The 21,273-nt window shown below is 31.2% G+C and overlaps 1 protein-coding gene across 1 annotated transcript in view; it reads right to left on the minus strand.

Annotated features, from left to right (window-relative positions):
- Positions 1-21,273, minus strand: part of LOC135961327 (myb-like protein O) — a 138,023-nt gene that overhangs the window by 48,446 nt on the left and 68,304 nt on the right. Inside the window, exon 2 of the mRNA XM_065512822.1 lies at positions 219-526. Within this exon, the coding sequence (XP_065368894.1) occupies positions 219-526 (308 nt within the window). The remainder of the gene's footprint in view (positions 1-218; positions 527-21,273) is intronic.

Genomic DNA, 21,273 nt, shown 5'->3' on the forward strand with positions numbered 1-21,273 from the left:
CACCCGATTTGAATGGTTTTATATTTGATATTATTGGTGGTGGATATACAAATAAAAATTCGAAACAAAAATACATACATACATATGTAGTATGACAATAAATTATATTTACCTGTACTAAAATATGTACATGCATAAATATTCTCCATACAATATATACAAACATATATACATATATATAAAATATACATTGTATATGAATCAAACAAAAAACTCACCTTTTAAATATTGTTCATTACGTGCTATAACTTTTTCAGCATTTTTTCGCGCCTGAAAAAACCATTCGGACGTATTGCCCAAATAATGATATTCCATTGCTAAGTCTTTAGCTAAAATCGCACCCAAATTGGGTGGCGGCAAACGATAGGCAAATGGACAAAACAGACCTGGCTGAGAGGGATGTTCATTCCAATCGAAACAATTGCCAGCAGCAAAAATATCATCATCAAATTCGACCATTGATAAAACAGAGGCATGCAGTAGATTCACATCGGCCTGTGCAGCTGCTGAAGTCATTTTAAAAATTCTGCAAAGAAACAACAATATTGAAAAACATGTTACATAAACGTAAAACAAACAAAAAAAAAGCAATTGACATTTAAAAGGGAATTCAATTGTTTTCAAAGTGAATTAAATTTTTCGCGATTTATTGAAATATCAAAGTGATATAAAAAATTCTGTAAAATAAAAAACTAATAAGTTTGTTCATATCAAAAGATAAATAAATCAGTTTTGAATTAAATTTTATCAAATTGAATTAAATCTCTTAAACATTTCATAAAAACAAGAATTACGAACTAATTCTATTTATAAACAAATTTAGACAATTTCAATCGTCTCGAAAAAGAATAAAAATAAATTAATAACTCAATGTTTAAATAAATTCCATTGTGAGAGAATACTACTATATTTTTTTTAAGAATTGTATTAAAAGTGTTAAAGTAGTCTAAGTTATGAAAAAATAAAAATAGCTATAAAAATATTGTCAATTGTGTGCGTGGCATGATGGTAAAGTCAAATATTTTATGTCATTTTATAAAAATGTGATTTTTGTAAATTTGATCAGAAGTAAATTATCATTACTCACAAACTATTATAGATGATTGGATGATTTTTCTTTTGTTATGTTGGTAGTTTATACCTGATGTGTTATTAATTTTTTTCTCAGGTACTATATTTTAGCCAAATTTGAATTTCAGTGGAATAAAAGTGCTTAGGGTCAAAAGGGATTAAACAAATTTTCATTTCATTTGAATGAAATTACTCCCAAATTTTTGTTCTATTTTTATTTTACTTGTTCATATGACTGGCGCAAAGTGCAAGTCGCAATTTTGAAGATATTGCGATAAAATTTGGCACGTAAATTTTTTTCGGCCCGAGAACCAAGTCTGTTGAAAATTTACTGAAATCTGTCCACTATTTCACCTAGCATCCATACAAATGTTCTCCCGAAATTATACTTTATCGGTCTAAATGGTTAATTTATATATGTATCTACACAAATTTTGCTCCAAATAAGTTTTATATATACGAAATTCATGTCACCTAATTTTATTATGATCGGTCCATTATTAGTCATAGCTCCCATATAAGACCCCCTTCCGAAAAACACTTTAACGAGCATAAATCTCTTAAAAATGTTGGTATAAACATAAAATTCAACAGAAATAACATTCATATAGACATAAATTACACGACCTAATTTCATGGCGATCGGTCCATTCTTAGTCATAGCTCCCATATAAGACCCCCTTCCGAAAAACACTTTAACGAGCATAAATCTCTTAAAAATGTTGGTATAAACATAAAATTCAACAGAAATAACACTCATATAGACATAAATTACACGACCTAATTTCATGGCGATTAGTCCATTCTTAATCATAGCTCCCATATAAGACCCGTTTCCGAAAATCATTCACGAAAATAAATTATATTGTAGGGTATTATTTAGTCCGGCATGGCCGAATATACTTCCTAACTTGTTTTTATCTGCTGATAACTTTTTTAATAAGTATAGCTGATTCAAAAAACAAAAAATTTCCATTTTCATACTAAATGCTATACAAAAATTAAAAGTTCAACTTTAACCTTAAATTGCGCAACAAATGCTGAACCGTTATCTGTCCACCAAAAACAATTTCTAAAATATCTCTATCGGTTCAAAAGTTACAGAGTTTTGGCCGATGGAAAACCAAAATTAGCCACTGTGCGGCATCAGTCACACAGTCATGATTTTTAAACAATTCATTTTTGTTTGACAAATTAATTTGTTGTTAGTCCAATAAAAGAAAAATGGAAAAACCCCGTAAAATATTTGGAAAAAAAACTTCATTTTCTAGATAAAAATTTGATTTTTTTTACCTTTTTTCCCCTGTTCGTACACAATATTTGCAACTGACAATTTAATATGCAGTGTGAAAAAATGTATTGATTTTTCTACTTTTGTCATCAAATCGGAAAAAAGAGTTCTACAAGATTTCAATAGGAAAGGAATATTTTAACTAGTTAATTCAGTAAAACATATAAGTTGTTTTTCGACGAATTAGACTTGACCGGTGAAAATTACACACCTAATACAGTGTATCGCCAATGTTATAACAATCTCATGGTATGTTTGAGTGGAGCCAAATATAGTATGAAGTATTGTAAGCCGGTAAACTGGATTAATCGCCCAGGTGATCATAATGCAACCAGATGCTATGCATGCGTAAATTACACATATCGTCTAAATGGACATGCTGAGAAGAACAAAATTTATAAAGCAACTGTAAAAGCCACACTACCAGTGCTTGCACCTGCAAATTTTGTATCACCAAGGCCACCAACTCCACATCGTAGGACATAATTTACAGGATTGACTAGAGCAAGTGGTGTTACTTATGAAGATCCATTTGATACCGATTATGAGCCCCAAAAGGGAGCCTCTCCACTCTAAATGATGACAATTGGTTCGCATACTGCGACGATACAAAAGCTTTGGTGATAAAAATGGGAATGAACTACCTCATTAGTGAGTGGAGATTATTTATTGATGGTTCTGTTTCAAGCTCGAAAGCATTGTTGTTGCATGTGTCGAACCGAAAACCGAAAGAAAGCTATGAAACATTGAAAGATATAATGATAAAAAAAAAATTCTACGAAAATAAATGGACATTTAGCAAGGTATCATCGATAGAGGTTTACAAAATTCTTTGGTTTTCTTTGTAATTGAATTCGTGGAGACCAAGAGTAAGTATGAAGGAACAGATGAAACAACATAGACTGAAGAATGCACCTTTAATTGACAATAGTCTTTTTTTTTATCATCATTTATTTATTGTATCTTCATTATTTAATGAACTAACAATAAGTTGTTCAAATCTTATATCTAATAATTATTATTTAATTAGTCCAGCCAGTGCCGGACGAAAAAATTTTGTATTCATGGTTGTTTTGGTTAAATTGGCATTCTTCCTTCTAGATTAGGTCTGCTGTGTCCCTCCTTCTTAATCGAGTGTGGCCACGGTTATCTATGTTGCGGGCCAGCGGGTTTGGGTGAACTTCAAGTTTTTTTTAAATATTTTTGTACGTTTTTCGAGATTTCAGTTTTTACAATGGGCACGTTTAGATCTTTGTGTATATTCGCGTTTTTGATATACCAGGGGGCAACTGTGATTATTCTTAGAAACTTGTTTTGGCGTCTTTGGATCCTTTCTAAATTTGACGCTGACGCCGTGCCCCATAACTGTATGCCATAACACCATATCGGTTTTATGATCATGTTATAAAGTAGAAGTTTACAATCTAAACTAAGCGTAGAGTTTCTGCCAATAAGCCAATTAATTTGAATTGATTTCAATTTCATTTGAGTCAACTTTGCATCTATATGACTTTTCCATGTAAGGCGACGATCGAGATGTATTCCGAGGTATTTCACTTCCGATTGTTGAATTATTGTTGGGTTATTGATATGAATAGGGGGCATGATTCTCTACGCAATGTAAATGTAATGTGTGTACATTTTTGCTCGTTGACTTTAATTTTCCATTGTTTTAAACATTTTTCTAATTCAAATATGTGGTTTTGTAAGTAACTAGACGCTTCTTGAGGGTTTTCATGAATGCTTAGAATATCAGTATCATCAGCAAATGTTGATGTATGAGTGCGATTGTCAGACGAATATATCAAATATAAAAAAGGTCCCAGGATACTGCCTTGGGGGACTCCAGCTTCAATGGGTTGTGCAGTACTTAAAAAGTTTCCCTCTTTAACCTTAAATGTTCGACCAGTTAAATAGCTTTCCAACAGCTTATGTGTGTTTGCCGGTAAATTTTGACTCAATTTGTATATTAATCCAACATGCCATACCTTATCAAACGCTTGAGAGATGTCGATGAAGAGTGCAGAACAGTATTTATTTTCATCAAACGATTTTCTCACCATATTTAAAAGTCTATGGGTTTGTTCGATAGTACTGTGTTTTCTTCTAAATCCAAATTGATGATTCGGAATACAATTGTTTGCAGTTAACATCGGGTACAACTTGTTAATAAGTATCTTCTCAAATAGCTTTGATATATTAGACAATAGGCTGATGGGTCTGTATGATTCTACTTTGGTGTGATCTTTTCCTGGCTTGGGTATCATGGTAACCAGTGAAACCTTCCATTCTGGAGGATAATATTCAAGTCGTAATATAGCATTAAAAATAAAAAGAATTATTTTTATTGCTATCCGGGGTAGCTACATAAGCATCTTTTTGCTGATCTTGTCCATACCAGGCGCTTTCTTGGGATTTAAATCAACTATAGCATTTACGATCTCTCGAATCTCAAAACGTAGGGGTACGGCTGCCCCAAAATGGGGTGCAACAGGTGGCAACTCAATTGCTTCGTTTGATGTGTTCGGTGTAAATACTTTTTTTAAATGATTAAAAGTGCAATATTTTATAAGAATGGAGATATAATTGAGATATTGACTTGAATTTTTTTTTGTAAGACCAAAAATTAACTTATCTAAAGAAATATTCCTTCGCTACGACCACGTCAAATTATATCCCGATCGGACCAGCCGTTTACAAATGCCGTATTTCTTTCCAAACAATTTTGATTCTGCGCTTTACACTGCCGGCACAGCCGAGCATAGCTGAAGAAGATGGAGAACAAACGTGGTGCGATCACTACAGAAAATATGATATTTGTATTGTGTGTACTCTCTTGAAAGCCAGTTTTGCATTTCTAAACAAAAAAAATTAGCTAAATAAATTTTATTACTTTAACATGATATTTTGATAATTTCATACAAAATAAACTTTATGCTCTCATCTTAAGTTTCTCTTTCATTATAATTTAATCAAATATTCCATGTACAAAAAATTAAGAATAGATACAAATAGAATTCCTGTATACAAAAAAATCGAAAACTTAGTTTATTGTGTAATTAAATATTAAAATGATGTTGTCTTGTAATTACCTTTATAGTATTTTTGCATCCTGTTTTCTATTCGTCATCTTAAGGTGTTTTTTTTTTACTTTTTCCTCTTTTAATTTTTTGTTTACTTTATTTTTCTCTACTTGTTTTCCCATTTTACACAAAAACATATTTAACTTAAATTGAGTTTTACTGCTGCACTTTTTGTGCTTAATTAAGATTAATTGAGAGATGCGTTTCCAGGAGTTCTTTCCATCACAGTTTTTTTTCTTTTTCTATGTAAATGAGAATGCATGAGTTGAAAGTAATTCATCTTTAGCTTGTCTCTGTTAAGGGAAAATTAGTTTATTTCTCTTTGTTGCTTTACTCATTGTTGATGACACTTTATAATGAAAAGGTGTTAAGGATTTTTTATGGAATAGTTCTGTATGAAGGTAAAACCTACACTTTTTTTATTTTAGAATAAATCGTATGAAAATATGTCAAAAATTTTGAATTTCTTTTAGGAATTACTTTGCAAAAACTTTTAAAGGTCATTTCAAAAGTTTGTTGTTATACCCTTCACCTTCGTGAGAAGGGTATATATAAGTTTGTCATTCCGTTTGTAATTTCCACAATATAATTTTCCGACCCTATAAAGTATATATATTCTGGATCCTTATAGAAAGCGGAGTCGATTAAGCCATGTCCGTCTGTCTGTCCGTCTGTTTGTTGAAATCAATTTTCTGAAGACCCCTGATATCTTCGGGATCTAAATCTTTAATAATTCTGTCAGACATGCTTCCGAGAAGTTTCCTATTTAAAATCAGCAAAATCGGTCCACAAATGGCTGAGATATGAGGAAAAAACCAGGACAACCTCGATTTTTGACCTATATCTGGATTACTAAGTGATACTAATGATAGATATTTCAAAGACGTTTGCAACGACGAATATAAGACCATAGTAAGTTGGACCTACAATGGGTCAAAATCGGAAAAAAATATTTTTTAACCCGAATTTTTTTTAACAAAAAAAAAAAATTAAAAAACAAGAAAATTTTTTTTAAAATTTAATAAAAAAAAATTGGTAAAATTTAAAAAAAAAAAAATTTAAATTTAAAAAATTTTAAAAAACCAAAATATTTTTTTTTTAAATTTAAAAAAAAAATTCAAATTTAAATTTACAAATTTTCAAAATACATAAAAAACAACTTTTAAAAAAAAAGAAATTTTGTTTACCTAAAAATATTAAAAATTTGTATTTTGAAGTATAATTTGGTGAAGGGTATATATGATTCGGCACCGCCGAATATAGCTCTCTTACTTGTTTTTATACCCCACACCACCATAGTGGGGAGGGTATAATGCGTTTGTGCAGATGTTTGTAACGCCCAAAAATATTGGTCTACCTTAAATTATACCGATTGACTTATAATCACTTTCTGAGTCGATTAAACGATGCCGGTCCGTCTGGCTCGTTGTCTGTCCATGTAAACCTTGTGAGCAAAGTACAGGTCGCACTTTTGAAGATATTTCGATCAAATTTGGTACATATAATTTTTCGGCCAAAAGGTCAATCCTATTGAAAGTGGCTGAATTCGGTTCATTATTTCACCTAGCCCCCATACAAATGTCCTCCTGAAATTGGACTTTATCGGTCATAAATGTTTAATTTATCTATGTATCTCCACAAATTCCGCTGCAAATAAGTTGTATATATACAAAATTCATGTTACCAAATTTTGTTACGATCGGTCCATAATTAGTCATAGCTCCCATATAGACCCGCTTCCAAAAATCACTTTAACGTGCATAAATCTCTTAAAAATGTTGGTATACACGAGAAATTCACCACAAATAACTTTCATATAGACTTAATCACACGACCTAATTTAATGGTGATCCGTCCATAATTAGTCATAGCTCCTATGTACGGCCCACTTCCGAAAATCACTCACGAATATAAATTATTGAAATTTTAAAAGAAAAATGTTTTTGCTCATTTACTTGGTACTAGGGTATTATATGATCGGTCTTGACCAACCATACTTTATTACTTGTTTCATATGTATCTCTCCTGGATAAAGAAAAACACGAAAACCTTTTGTCCCAAACAATTCTAGTTAAAGATTTTGTAAGCATTTATTTTTTTGTTTTTGCCAAGTAATTTCTACATGTTTTTTTGTAACTTGGCCTTTTTTGTTGCTTTCATTAATGACACGTACAATTTTTGTGTCAATAACACTAAGATTCACTTAAAATCCCATGACAAAATAACGAGAAAAATTTAAAAATAAAATTGGAATAAAACACATGCCAAAACAATGAAGAAAAAGCTACAAACAACATTAAGTTGTTGAACCTTTGGCCAGGAAAAAAAATTAACAAGAACCACATTCACTATAAATGTAGTCAGCCTGGCAACATTATCATCACCATCATTCCTATTGCCATGTCAGTAACACTCAGCCAAAGAAAACGTTTATCATTAGCAACAGGCATTAATTCAATATGGATGGTTGGTTGTCTGTGAAAGAGAGAGTGAGTGTGTATCTACTAGTGTAGACCCATGTAAAGTGGCTGTTGAGGAACTGCACTATAGATTGTCACATGTAGATACTATCTTATGTCAGTCCCTAGTATTCGCATCTACAAGTACCAACGACTGCGAACTTACACGATGGCACAATAATGGTTTGATGATGATGATGATGATTTTTGAGAGTGGTCAAGTTTCTTTTAATTGTCTGTGTATTACAATGCTTTTTTTGAGCTTTTTGCAACATGAACACTTAACCAACAGCAACATCTTTTTCATACAACTAGCTTGTGGAAGGAGGAAATAAGAGTAAATAGTAAGAAAAAAAATAACATCATGATCGACCAGTCAGTATGCTACATTCCACAATGGGGTCGATCGCAAAAAAAAAAACTTCTTAACTTCTGGGCTGATAGCAAAATTATGCGTAAACGAATCGTAGAGGAGGACATAAGATTTAATAAAATTTAATTGTAAAAGGTGTGATACAGGTGTCATAAAAGGTGAGATACGTTCTGTAATAAATGGAGAGATACAGGCTGTCAAAGTCGATCACCTCAGACTAGAAAAACTTTGTTCACTTAGTTATTGAACATTAAGTCTTGTTTGCTTCGAAATTGTCATATTTTGTACCAAAAAAATTGGTACAAAATACGACAAAATATGCGGGAAGTTTAGCGTTACTTCTTTAATTTGAAAAAAAGTTGCCGCTGAAGCAAACCGATTGCTCAACATAGCTTATGGTGAATGTGTTCCATCGGTTTCAATGTGCGAAAGATGGTTCAGAAGTGGTGATTTTGACACGAAAGACAAAGATCGCCCCAGCCAGCCAAAAAAGTTTGAAGACCCAAAATTGGAGGCACTACTCCATGAAGATTGTTGTATAACTCAACAAGAGCTTGAAGAAATAATTGGGAGCTACTCAAGCAGAAATTTAAAAACGTTTGGGAGTAGCAGGATTCATTCAAAAGCATGGATATTGCTTACCATACGAACTGAAGCCCGAGAGACCTTGAAAGACAATTCTGCATGTCCGAAATGATGTTTGAATGCTATAAAAGAAAATAATTGTTTCAGCGTATCATTACTTACGATGAAAATTAGATCCATTACAATAACCCGAAGCATAAGCGAAGCCTAACCAAGCGATTTTGGTATGTAGCATTTGGTGGAAAAGTGTAATACCTATTATGATATGCTGATATCTGGCTAGATCATTACATGGAAACTGTACCGAGTGCAATTGATTCGCTTGAAGCGAGCATTGGACGAAAAACGCCAGATATTAAACCGCAATATTGCATCATGTCAACGATATACTTGTTAAAACCTATTTACAAATAAGTGGTTGGGAAGATTTGCCTCACCCTCTTTATAGTTCAGACCTTGCCCCATCCGGCTAGTATTGGTTTCGATCGATGTAGAACGCTCTATCTGGGATACGCTTCACTTCAGAACGGAGTACCCGAAATTGACTATTTTTAGTTAAACTACTAACTTTGATAGGAAAGTAATTTATTAAAGCTAGACGACTCAAATTATTTATTTTGTGTTGGAGTCGCCATACCCACTAATCCAATATAGCCTATTTTTAGTCAAACTATGTGAAATTTGTATAAAGTTTTGCGTTATTCACAATTTTAGTACACCAGATATTCCATTATAGCAATTTACTTTGTGTGGGAGATGCCACGCCCACTTGAAATTTTCGAATAATTAACAGTAACCCATCGTTCCTTACAGATAGATAGGAACATACAGTAAGAATTTCAAGAGACTCCAAGTAATAAACAAACACACATACATACATACATTTATTTGTATATTTGTGGGGTGGGGGATGGGTTTTTTTATTTCATGTTAAGTGAACCAAGTTTGTGATGAAATTCGTACCAAAGTTATTCCTATTGGATAGTTTACGTGGTAGTTCACTGCGTGCGAACAATCAACTAGAGTCGAAGGAAACCGTTTTGACAAATCGGATAGTAATTCAGACACAATTTTTCAAAAAGATTTGACATTTTTGCCAAACTGGAGTTTGTTCTCATCCATTTAACTTATTACCTATTGTTCAAAATTAGTCCCAAATAGTTTAGATAGCTATTTCCATATCTTTCCAAAATCATTTTTTTTTTACTTTTTTCAAAATGGGCCCTTCTTTTCAAAAGAATGCTTAAATATTTCCTTGAAGACATATTTGGTCGCTTAGTGGATGAGAGTTAAATATACATACAGGTAAGCCTCCATTTACGCTGTACTTTATTTACGCGAATACGATATAACGCGAACTCAAATTAGCAACCATTTTTTCAAATACGCGACTTTTTTTACACGATTTTTATATAACGCGGCAATAAACAACAAGAAACGAAAAAAAACAAAAGCGAATAACAGATTTATTTTTTGAAAACTTCGTAAATTTTTATGAATTTTTTGTTATGTTTTGATCTCTTTTATGTACATATTAGAATATTTTGTTTTTTTAATTGAATTTTTTTCCTTAATTTACGATAATAAATAATTTTTTTAGTTGAGTTTTATTACTTTACTTTTGTCTTAAATAAGTTTTTAAAAGTACAAATAAAATAAGTTTACTTAATGTATATATCGTCGCCTTAAATGCAAACGGACGTAACTACATTTTTATTGTTTTTACAGGATACGTTATAAAATCAATAATAATAGAGTATTCTTGGCAATTGTTTTATCAATTAAAAACAACTCGATTTTGAATTTTTGTGTAGTTACGTCCGCTTTCATTTAAGGTGACGATATATAATACATTAGGGTGGCCCTTAATAAACGAAAGTTGGATTTTGGCCATTCTCACCCCCCAGTTTGGTGAACATTAGTAAAAAAATCATCCTGAAAAAATTTTAGGTAAATCGGTTGGGGTTAAGACGTGCCGCAAGCCCTCTGAAGTTTTGAGATGCATTTACAAGGGGAAAAAATTCATTTTTTTCAGTTTTTGTAAAAATTTTGCCATTAAAAAATTACTTTTGTAATTCAATTTAAAAGAATCGAAATGTGTACGTAATTGTCGTTCTAATGAGACATAAAAAACAGAAATCGGTTAAAAAATTTTAAAGTTATTAAAAATTCGCCAGGCCATTAACGTGTCTCAGGCCACTAGAACAAGAAATGTTGGAACAAAATTAACATATTTTGAGAAATATTAAAATAAAAGCTCATTTTTACTTAAAATATGTCCATATTTACTTGTATATGAGTTTTTGTCTTCGTAGGATACCGTTAACCTATTCTTAGGTATGAACAAAAAAATTTAATTTTTTTAACGGCAGTTTCAAAACTCCATTTTCAAATTTTTAAAAATTTTGTTAAACAAATTTCAGAATTTTTTGATCATCTCATTGGAATTTATTAAGAGTATAATAGGGAATTAAATCGTGAAAAAATTATTAAAATATCTCTTATAGTTTTTCCGTACCTGCGATTTAAATTTTGAAATTTTCGAGAAAAAACAATTATTTGGCAATTTTTAGGCCAATGAGCTCTATTTTCTTACTCTTATGAATTTTAAGCAAAACTTAATTAGAATATTATAGTCCAGATAATTCTAAATATACTCTGAAACTTTTACTAAAATCAAAAAACGTTAACCCTTAAATCGTGAAGGTCAAAGGTCAAATTTTTCAATATTTGGAATTTCTCTTGGAAAGATTTTGAAATGTTCGAAATGTTGTATATTTTTGGGCCGATTTTGATGAAATTTAACAAAAATATAACACAAAGCCTAGTATTTACAAAAGCAGCAGAAAAATTAAAATTAACCCTATATAGCACTTGGTGTTAAAATGACCCCAAACTTCTAAAACCATAAAAAATTATGATTTTAAAAGTTTGGTGTCATTTTAACCCCAAGTGCCATTAAGCGTTAATTTCCATTCTTGTGCTGTTATTATAAACCCTAGAGTTTATGTTATATTTTTGTTAAATTTCATCAAAATCGGCCCAAAAATATACAACATTTCGATCATTTCGAAATCTTTCCAAGAGAAATTCCAAATATTGAAAAATTTTACCTTTGACCTTCACGATTTAAGGGTTAACGTCTTCCGATTTTAGTAGAAGTTTCAGAGTATATTTTGAATTATCTGGACTATAATATTCTGAATAGGTTTTACTTAAAATTCATAAGAGTAAGGAAATAGAGCTCATTGGCCTAAAAATTGCCAAATAATTGTTTTTTCTCGAAAATTTCAAAATTTAAATCGCAGGTACGGAAAAACTATAAGAGATATTTTCATAATTTTTTCACATTTTTATTCCCTATTAAATTCTGAAATTTGTTTAACAAAATTTTTAAAAATTTGAAAATGGAGTTTTGAAACTGCCGTTAAAAAAATTAAATTTTTTTGTTCATACCTAAGAATAGGTTAACGGTATCCTACGAAGACAAAAACTCATATACAAGTAAATATGGACATATTTTAAGTAAAAATGAGCTTTTATTTTAATATTTCTCAAAATATGTTAATTTTGTTCCTACATTTCATGTTCTAGTGGCCTGAGACACGTTAATGGCCTGGCGAATTTTTAATAACTTTAACATTTTTTGACCGATTTCTGTTTTTTATGTCTCATTAGAACGACAATTACGTACACATTTCGATTCTTTTAAATTAAATTACAAAAGTAATTTTTTAATGGCAAAATTTTTACAAAAACTGAAAAAAATGCATTTTTTCCCCTTGTAAATGCATCTCAAAACTTCAGAGGGCTTGCGGCACGTCTTAACCCCAACCGATTTACCTACAATTTTTTCAGGATGATTTTTTTGCTAATGTTCACCAAACTGGAGGGTGAGAATGGCCAAAATCCAACTTTCGTTTATTAAGGGCCACCCTAATAATACATATTATGTATTTACATATGTGTTTTCTATTTAACGCGATTTTTAGGTCCCAATTTCTTTTTTGTTATGTGACTGATGTATTGTTTTAAGCGAAATAAAAAATGATTGGCCCCACAAAAGCATTTCGTTCTAAATTAGAACCTCGTTTTACGCGAATTTGATTAACACGCTATTTTTTTGGGCCCAACAAACCGCGTAACTCAAAACATACAATTTTTGAAAAAAAAAAAATTGAAAAAAAAGAATTTAAATTTTTTTTTTCGAAAGATTGAAGAAATAGCTATCTAAACTATTTGGGGCACATATTGCAAAGAACAATAGGTAATGAGTTACATGGATGAGCAAAAACACCTGTTTTACCAAAATGTCAAATTTTTACTAACTCATAGAGTTATTGGCCGATATTGTTGTGTCTGAATTACTATCCAATAACCAACTAACCTTGGTGCAAATTTTATCCCGATCGGAAGACATCGATTTCAAAAGTTGATTCACTTGACATGAAATCTTCCATATACAAATTAACATTATTTATTGAAATTAAACATTATTTTTGAAAAACTTAAATCGCCTGTTTTGTGTGTAATATGAAAGAAAATTATTTTTAAACATTATGACAATATGATCTAATAGCACCGTTTGAATCACCCAATTAATTTTAATTTTGTGAGCAACATGTGAAAATTTTAAAATATAAAATAACAAAACAAAACGAGAATAATATTTTTAATTTTGTGAATTTCTACTTTGTAAAATTTCCACAATTGTTTGCAAAATTAAAATTTGTGTGAACAAAATGTACCCATACTGTGAAACATTTTCTGCAAAACATTTGAGTTTATAGATGAAAGGGGAAAGAGGAATGAAAAAGTGTACTCTGTTTCACGTACATGAAGTTTTTGTTGAGTATGTCATCCACATTTATTCGTTCATATTCGTTCTGTACAGAAATGTCAATAACTGAAAAAGAAAAACTTCACTGTATGGACACGAATACAGTTTCAAAAGAGAATTTAAAAATGTTTTGCAGCAAATGTGGACCGGGACTTTTTAAAATTTCACGATAAAAAATACTGTTTTTTGACTTGAATCAAATTGTTTTCGTAAATTTCACAGCAATTTCATTGATAGTTTCTACATATGAATTTTGACATATATTTTCACATGAAATATAGCAAAATATTGGTACCGTTTTTGGATACTTTTGGCCAAAGGCCGACAAGCTTTAGATGAAATAACTCCAAAGAAAAAGTAAGAAAGTATAGTCGGTCAAGACCGACCGACCACATGATAGCCTACACCGAGAAGATGATTATAAACAGTTATCTTTCAAAATGTATATGGGAGCTATTACTAATTATTGACCAATCGTCATAAAAGTAGGTTTCATGTCTTCTGTATATGTGAAACTTATTTGTGTTGAATTTTATAAAATTTTTAAGAAATCTATACTCGTTAAACTGATTTCCGGATGTGGGCCTTATATGGAAACTATGACTAATGATGGGCCGTTTGTCACACAAATTTGGTGGTGCCAGTTCGGCTTATATAAAACTTATTTGTGCTGAATTTAGTTTGGATATCTATATAAATAAGATATTTATGAGAGCTTAACTATTTTCAGATAGGGCAATCGTATGGGGCTAGGAGAAATAACCGACCGATTATAACCAAAAGCTTTCACCTAATTTTGTCGAATTATCTTTCAAATTGCGACCTGTAGTTTGATTACAAGTTTTACAAGGATGGACAGACGGACGAACGGACATCTCTTAATCGACTCAGAAAGTGATCCTGAGAAGATTGGTATACTTTATGGTGGACGTTGGGACAATATTCAAACATCAGCACAAACCCAATATACCCTCCCCACTATTGTGGTGTAGGATATAGTGAAAAAACTCCTGGCGTTATTTCCCAGAATGTGCTCCATTTTTAAAAAAATCATTGGCCTGTGCAAAATTTTAATTAGATTTAATTTAATGGATTTTGAAAAAAAATTTAGATTTTTGGAAATGCTAAAAATATCATACTTTATTAATTAAAATAAATAATTTTCACAAATTTTCAATAACTACTGTCCAAAAAATTAAGACTTTTTGATTGGAACAGAATATCGACCCTATAATTCTGAAAGGGCATTTTAAGTAGATAATTTTTGTAGAATAAACTTATAGTCCAGCTAGTCTAAGTTTCTTTTTACAGTGGTTCAAAGTTTTGGTACCGTGAAATAACTCAAAAATGAAATAAATCCCCACGAAAAAATGAAATAATACAACTTGGGACTTATTTCATTACACAGTATAACATTATTCAGTTCATTGCTTTGGGACTCAATTCTGACAATTGCAAGTGAAAGTAGCCCCAAAAAAAAGAACTTCTGCATCATTAGTTTTGTCAAGTTGGCTGCCGTATTAATTTAATGGCCATACGATTTTTTTTTCCTCAATGTGGATTTTTATCACTTTTTCTATATTTTAAAAAATTTAAAAAATGGGCATTTTTGCGATTTTTAAGGCACTAGATGCACCTTTTTCGGGTAGGTATGTTCCGTACTTTTTTTCTACTATTCAATATCTACAACTTTGCTTCAGCCACAAAAGCGATATTCCGTACGGTATACGAGATATATCCGTGATAAAATATAGAAAAAGTGATAAAAATCCACCTTGAGGAAAAAAATTCGTATGGCCATTAAATTAATACGGCAGCCAACTTGACAAAACTAATGATGCTGAAGTTCTTATTTTTGGGGCTACTTTCACGTGCAATTGTCAGAATTGAGTCCCAAAATCATGTGTTGTACTGTGTTATGAAACAATTCCTAACGCATAAGGAGTTATTTCATAATTTTTTGTTGGGAGTTATTTCATAATGTAATAACTCCCAATGAAATTTTTGTTGGGTTTTATTTCATTATACCCTACACCACCATAGTGGCGAGGGTATAATGCGTTTGTGCAGATGTTTGTAACGCCCAAAAATATTGGTCTAATACCCACCTTAAAGTATACCGATCGACTTAGAATCGCTTTCTGAGTCGACTAAACGATGTCTATCCGTCTGGCTGGCTGGCTGGTTGGCTGGCTGTCCATTTAAACCTTGTCCGCAGAGTACAGGTCGCAATTTGAGTTTTTCGGCCCAAGGACGAATCCTCTTGAAACTGGATGAAATCGTTCCATTATTTCACCTAGCTCCCATACAAATGTCCTATCGAAATTGGACTTTATCGGTCATAAATGTTTAATTTATATGTATCTACATGGTCGGTCAAGCCCGACCATACTTTCTTACTCGTTTTATTTTGGGAATTAGGAGTTATTTCATTTTATTGGGAGTTATTTAATTTTTGCTGGGTTCTACTTTGCAAAAACATAAAAACATATATCAAAAACCGGCTTAGCTCAGAAAAGATTCTTCTTTGTCAGGTCGCAATGATTTCTTAATCATGTGCGCAATGAAAATCGGCTTTCTGAAATATTATAAAACCTTTCTGCAATGAAAGAAATCTTATCTGAGCGAAGCCAGATTTTGATACACCCCAGAGGGGAAAACCTTAGCGACCGGCCAAAGGCCGCCAATGCAAAACAGATTTTCTGAGCGAAGCCAGTTTTTGATACACCCCAGAGGAGGAAAAATCTTCGATAAGCCATAGGTCCGCAATCCAAAAAATGTTTGGTAAGCGAAGAATAATTTCACTTTTGTAGTTCTTTATTTCATTGGGTATTAGATTACATTCATAAATAAATTGCTTCGGATTGGGAATTATTTCATTTCATTGGGTGTTATTTCGCTTTTTTGGGACTAATATTTTTAAAATTATGAAACCGCCGATTATTGGGTATGATTTCATTTTACACTTTGGTAGTTATTTCATTTTTCAGGCTTGGGAATTATTTCATTTTTGATGGGAGTTATTTCATTGGAAGTTATTTCATTTGGGAGCTATTTCACGGTACCCAAAGTTTTAATTTTTTGATCGAGTTAACATTATACTAAATGAAAAAAAAATTCGTAAGTTAATGTCTGAGAGAATTCTTATTATCAGAGTTATATTGTGGAATTCTATGGGATTATTTTTGTGGAAGATCTTAACCCTCTAGCTCCTGTCTTTAAGATTCAATTTTAAAATTTTTTCGAGAAAATCCAAAAAAGTTCTTTCAAAAAAGACATTTAAGGATTAAAATATTCTACAATCATTTTTGTCGAAAATTTCTGTGGGGGTCACCAAAGATTCCAACGTTGTAATAATGGCCTATAGAGTTATGGGGCCTTGCTTATTATAAACATTTCAAATTAGTCAGTCAGTCGCATAATGCCCACCCTCTAGTGGGTATTATGTCAGTCCATCTATCGTCAGTCTTTCTTTCTTGCGGGCACGATGTGGCCTACCGGAAAGGTCTTTGGGGGTGAAATTTACACCCATATTATAATATTCACTGTTGATTAGGAGTTATAGTCCAAGATGTGAGACAACCTGGAAAATCCTGATATTTGGTTAAATTTGTTTGCTATTTTTTTAAAATTATATTGCAGACAATTTCTATTGAAAATTATAAGAATCAGTCCATAATATCATCCCGTATTATGGTTCTATGATACATAAATATCTATAGAATATTGTTATATATAAATCAGTGTCAATATTGGTGGTGGGTATATAAGATTCGGCACAGCCGAATATATAACATTCATACTTGTTTTATCTTACGACTCTACTGTGACTTAACAGTAATGATGACACTGGAAAATTTTTGTAGTTAATAATGGCGTTTTATCCGTGGCTTAGCACTTGGTCACGTAGCAGATGGAATTAAAGGTCTTATATTTTGTGACTTCGTAGATTCGTTTTCTGTTCAGCATACACACACACACGCTATCTACATTTTACACTTAAATTCTACAAGTTACGACTTTTGGTCATCAATTATAAGTGCAGCTATTGTTTAAATCTTATTTTTTTTCTGGACAGAAAAAGCAGCTAAAAACATTAACACAAAAAAGTAAGCAGAAAATCAACAATCATCGTCAACATCAACAATTTCCGACTACATCATCTTCATTAAATGACAAAAGAAATGGAACCTCGGCACATGCTCCTCCCCATAGCCTTGAACAGATAGAATGCGAAGTAAGACCCACCACTAGCTATTAAAAGAATCATGTTTATCGCATTTTGGACATGAACAAAAAACTAAATACATATTTGTACATTTGCAGTAGGTACACACAAACAATAAAAGAAAAAATAATGTCAAGTTGAAAACATAATATAACAAAATGTACTGAGGTTTTCCTGAATTTTTCTTTCTTTACTAGCTCTTTTTTGTAAGTAGATTACTTAAGACAAAACAACTTGTTTTGTTCTTTGTTCTGGTCATAGTTTCATTAAACTTTTGCTGAAAATGTTCTTGATAGCTGGAAGTTGCTGTTAAGATTATTGCTTTTTTTTGGAATTTTTCTTTATATTTTATTTTCAATTTACTTGTTCTTATGAATACTTTAATGATATCTGTCAAAAGCAACGTATGCCAATGCAAATTATAAATTAAAACGGAAAAAAATTCTCTGTTGGCAGTTAAAAGAAAAAAAATTCAAATTAATTTTTAACTGTACTTTTGCAAATGAAGAAAATTCACTGTTCATTTGCTGTTACTTCTTTTTTCTTCCTAAATTCTATTTTTTTTACTGTAAAGAATTATGCAAATTGTGTTGGAACAAAAAGAAAACAAGTAAATTATAAAGCTAATGAGAATTTAAATTAAAATGTAGTTGAGAACCATTGGCGCGTATACTTGTTATTAATACTTCTAACGCAAATGACTATAAATTTATCATACGCCTCCAGGGAGTAAGTAGAGAAATTAATAATAGCAATAGTAGTGTTGCCAGTTTAGTTTTCAGACTAGATTGAGATTTAAAATTGTTTTAGATTTATTAGGCTAAAATTCAGGTATTTAATTTTGAAAATCGTGGATCGGTGGGGATATTGACATAGAAATGCAACTTTGGCAATTTGTGTCAAATTGGTTAATTTGTAATAGGTGACTGATGTCAGAAAATTATTATATTTTATATTTAAACAACAATGAGTAAATTAGTATGCAAAATGGTGCGAAGACGGAAATGAATCACTTTGTTGGCCTAGCCTAAGGCACCAGTGAAACCCATCCTTTTGTGAATGAAACACTAATTTTTGTATAAACAAGAAATAGTCACTCGGTGCTAAAGCCGTAAAATAGGATGGAAGATGTATCCATTCGCAGTCTAATTCATGGATTTTTGTCATAGGCAGTGCACCCGATTGTGAGCAAACGCCGCAGCCATCTTACGGAAAGCTTTCTCATACCCAATAATCATTTAAAATTGAAACCATTTAGCCATATGAGATGCCTATGGCTTCCTCTCTTCCATTCTCGCACTTTCAATCTCCGATCGGCCAACACCATATCGTGAATTTTTTAAATTATTTAGGTTTTAGACCCAAAAGTCATCTAAAAACAAAGAAGAATTTTTTTTTTTTTCAAAATTGTTTCATTTATTTTTTTATAAAAATTTTGTTTTTCAAAATGTTTCTTATTTTTCAATTTTCTTCAATTTTTTTTTTTTTAATTTTTTAGTGGAAGAAATTTTTGACAAAAAAATTATAGTTTAAGAAAATATTTTTAATATTAAATTATTTTTTTTCAAAATGTTTTTTTAATTTTTTATAAAAATTTTGTTTTTCAAAATGGTTATTTGTTATTTTTATATACTCCACCACCACAGTTTGTCATTCCGTGTGTAACATTGAGAAATATTCATCTGAGGCCTAACAGAGTATATATTTTCTTGATCCTTATGAAATTATGTTTGTGTAAAACACGCTCATGTCCAAAATAAGCAAAAAAAATTTTTAGGCTTTCAAAAAATATGTTTATTGTTGCCCTAAGCAGTTTGGTATTGAAAATCAGTAAAATCGGTTCTGTAGAACCAGAGCTATGAACCAATATGTGAGACAACCTAAAAAAAATTGATAATTTTTACATATTTTTGGTTATTTGTGTAAAAATATTGCAGATAATACCATAAAACTTTACACGCGTTATTTTTATAATAAAGGGAATAACTCTCTGATGAAAAATATAAGAATCTGTCCATGATTTCTCCTAGCCCCCTTACAAATTTCTTCCCGAAATATGGTTCTATGGTCTGTAAATGCCTACAAAATTGCAGCATCCTTACCAAATTCAGGAAAACTAAGTTTCGTGCTTAAAAAAATCACAACACTGAATTTTTTGTGGATCGGCCCATATTTGACCATAGCCCCCATATAAAGTTCACTTCCGAAAATCACTTAAATTAGCATAAATATCTTATAATTATCGCTATTAAGTTGAAATTCGTCATAAATAATCCCCATATATACCAAAATCGCTATACCTAATCCTATGATGATCGGCCTCTAATTAGTTATAGCTCGCATATATATCAACCTAAAAAATATGTATGCAGGTGGAGGGTATTTAAGATTCAGCAAAGCCGAATATACCGTTCTAACTTGTTTTTAATTTATTAGTGAAAAAAATTTATGACAAAAAAAATTTTTTTGGTTGAAAAAAAAATCGGTTTAAAAATATTTGTCCCGTTTTTTACCCATTGCAGGTCCAATTTACTTTCGTTGCAAAGGACTTGGAAATACCTATCATTAAATATCCATATTGTATATATTAATGACTTAGTAATCCAGATATAAATCAAAAATAGGTAGTAAATCTAGGTTGTCGTGGTGCCGATTTTCTCGATATTAAATAGCAACCGAAACGGGTATATAACTGATATATTGATGTTTGAATCATGTATGTAGGTTGTTTGAGGGCTGCAGAAAGTTGATTTCAACATACAGACGGACATAACTATATCGACCCCGCTATCTATAGTGATCCAGAATATATAACTTCAGTTTATAACACAACGAAATATTCATCGAAGGCCTACAAAAGTATACAGTGACGGACAATACAATAGAATCACTATATATGAATTCAATTAAAGCGGTAAAACTACAAAATTTGATTTTAAAATTTAAAATTTGTTCATTATATATTAATGCTCATAACGTAAACAATAAATAGAAAAAATAAAAAAATAACACATTCTTATGTTAAAAACGATGTCAAATCTAAAAGACTAAATAAAATATGCGACATTCAAATAGAATCAATCAGTCTTAAAATGATTAAAAATAAAAAATCATCATAAGAATTCGTTGTTTTCTTAATATTATGTTGCATATCAATTATTTCTAATAACAGCATCAAATCTTTTGGGGATTGAATTTAACAAACTTTCGCATGTAGATCGGGAAATTGCATACCATGTTTCCTGAATTTTCTGCCAAAGTTCTTCCTTGTTTTTCAATTTTTCAAGTCCGAGTTTGTCTTTTACTATTTTCCATAGGATTTAAGTCTGGTTATTGAGACGGC

The sequence above is a fragment of the Calliphora vicina genome, chromosome 5, assembly GCF_958450345.1.
Source record: "Calliphora vicina chromosome 5, idCalVici1.1, whole genome shotgun sequence".
NCBI classification, from domain to species: domain Eukaryota; kingdom Metazoa; phylum Arthropoda; class Insecta; order Diptera; family Calliphoridae; genus Calliphora; species Calliphora vicina.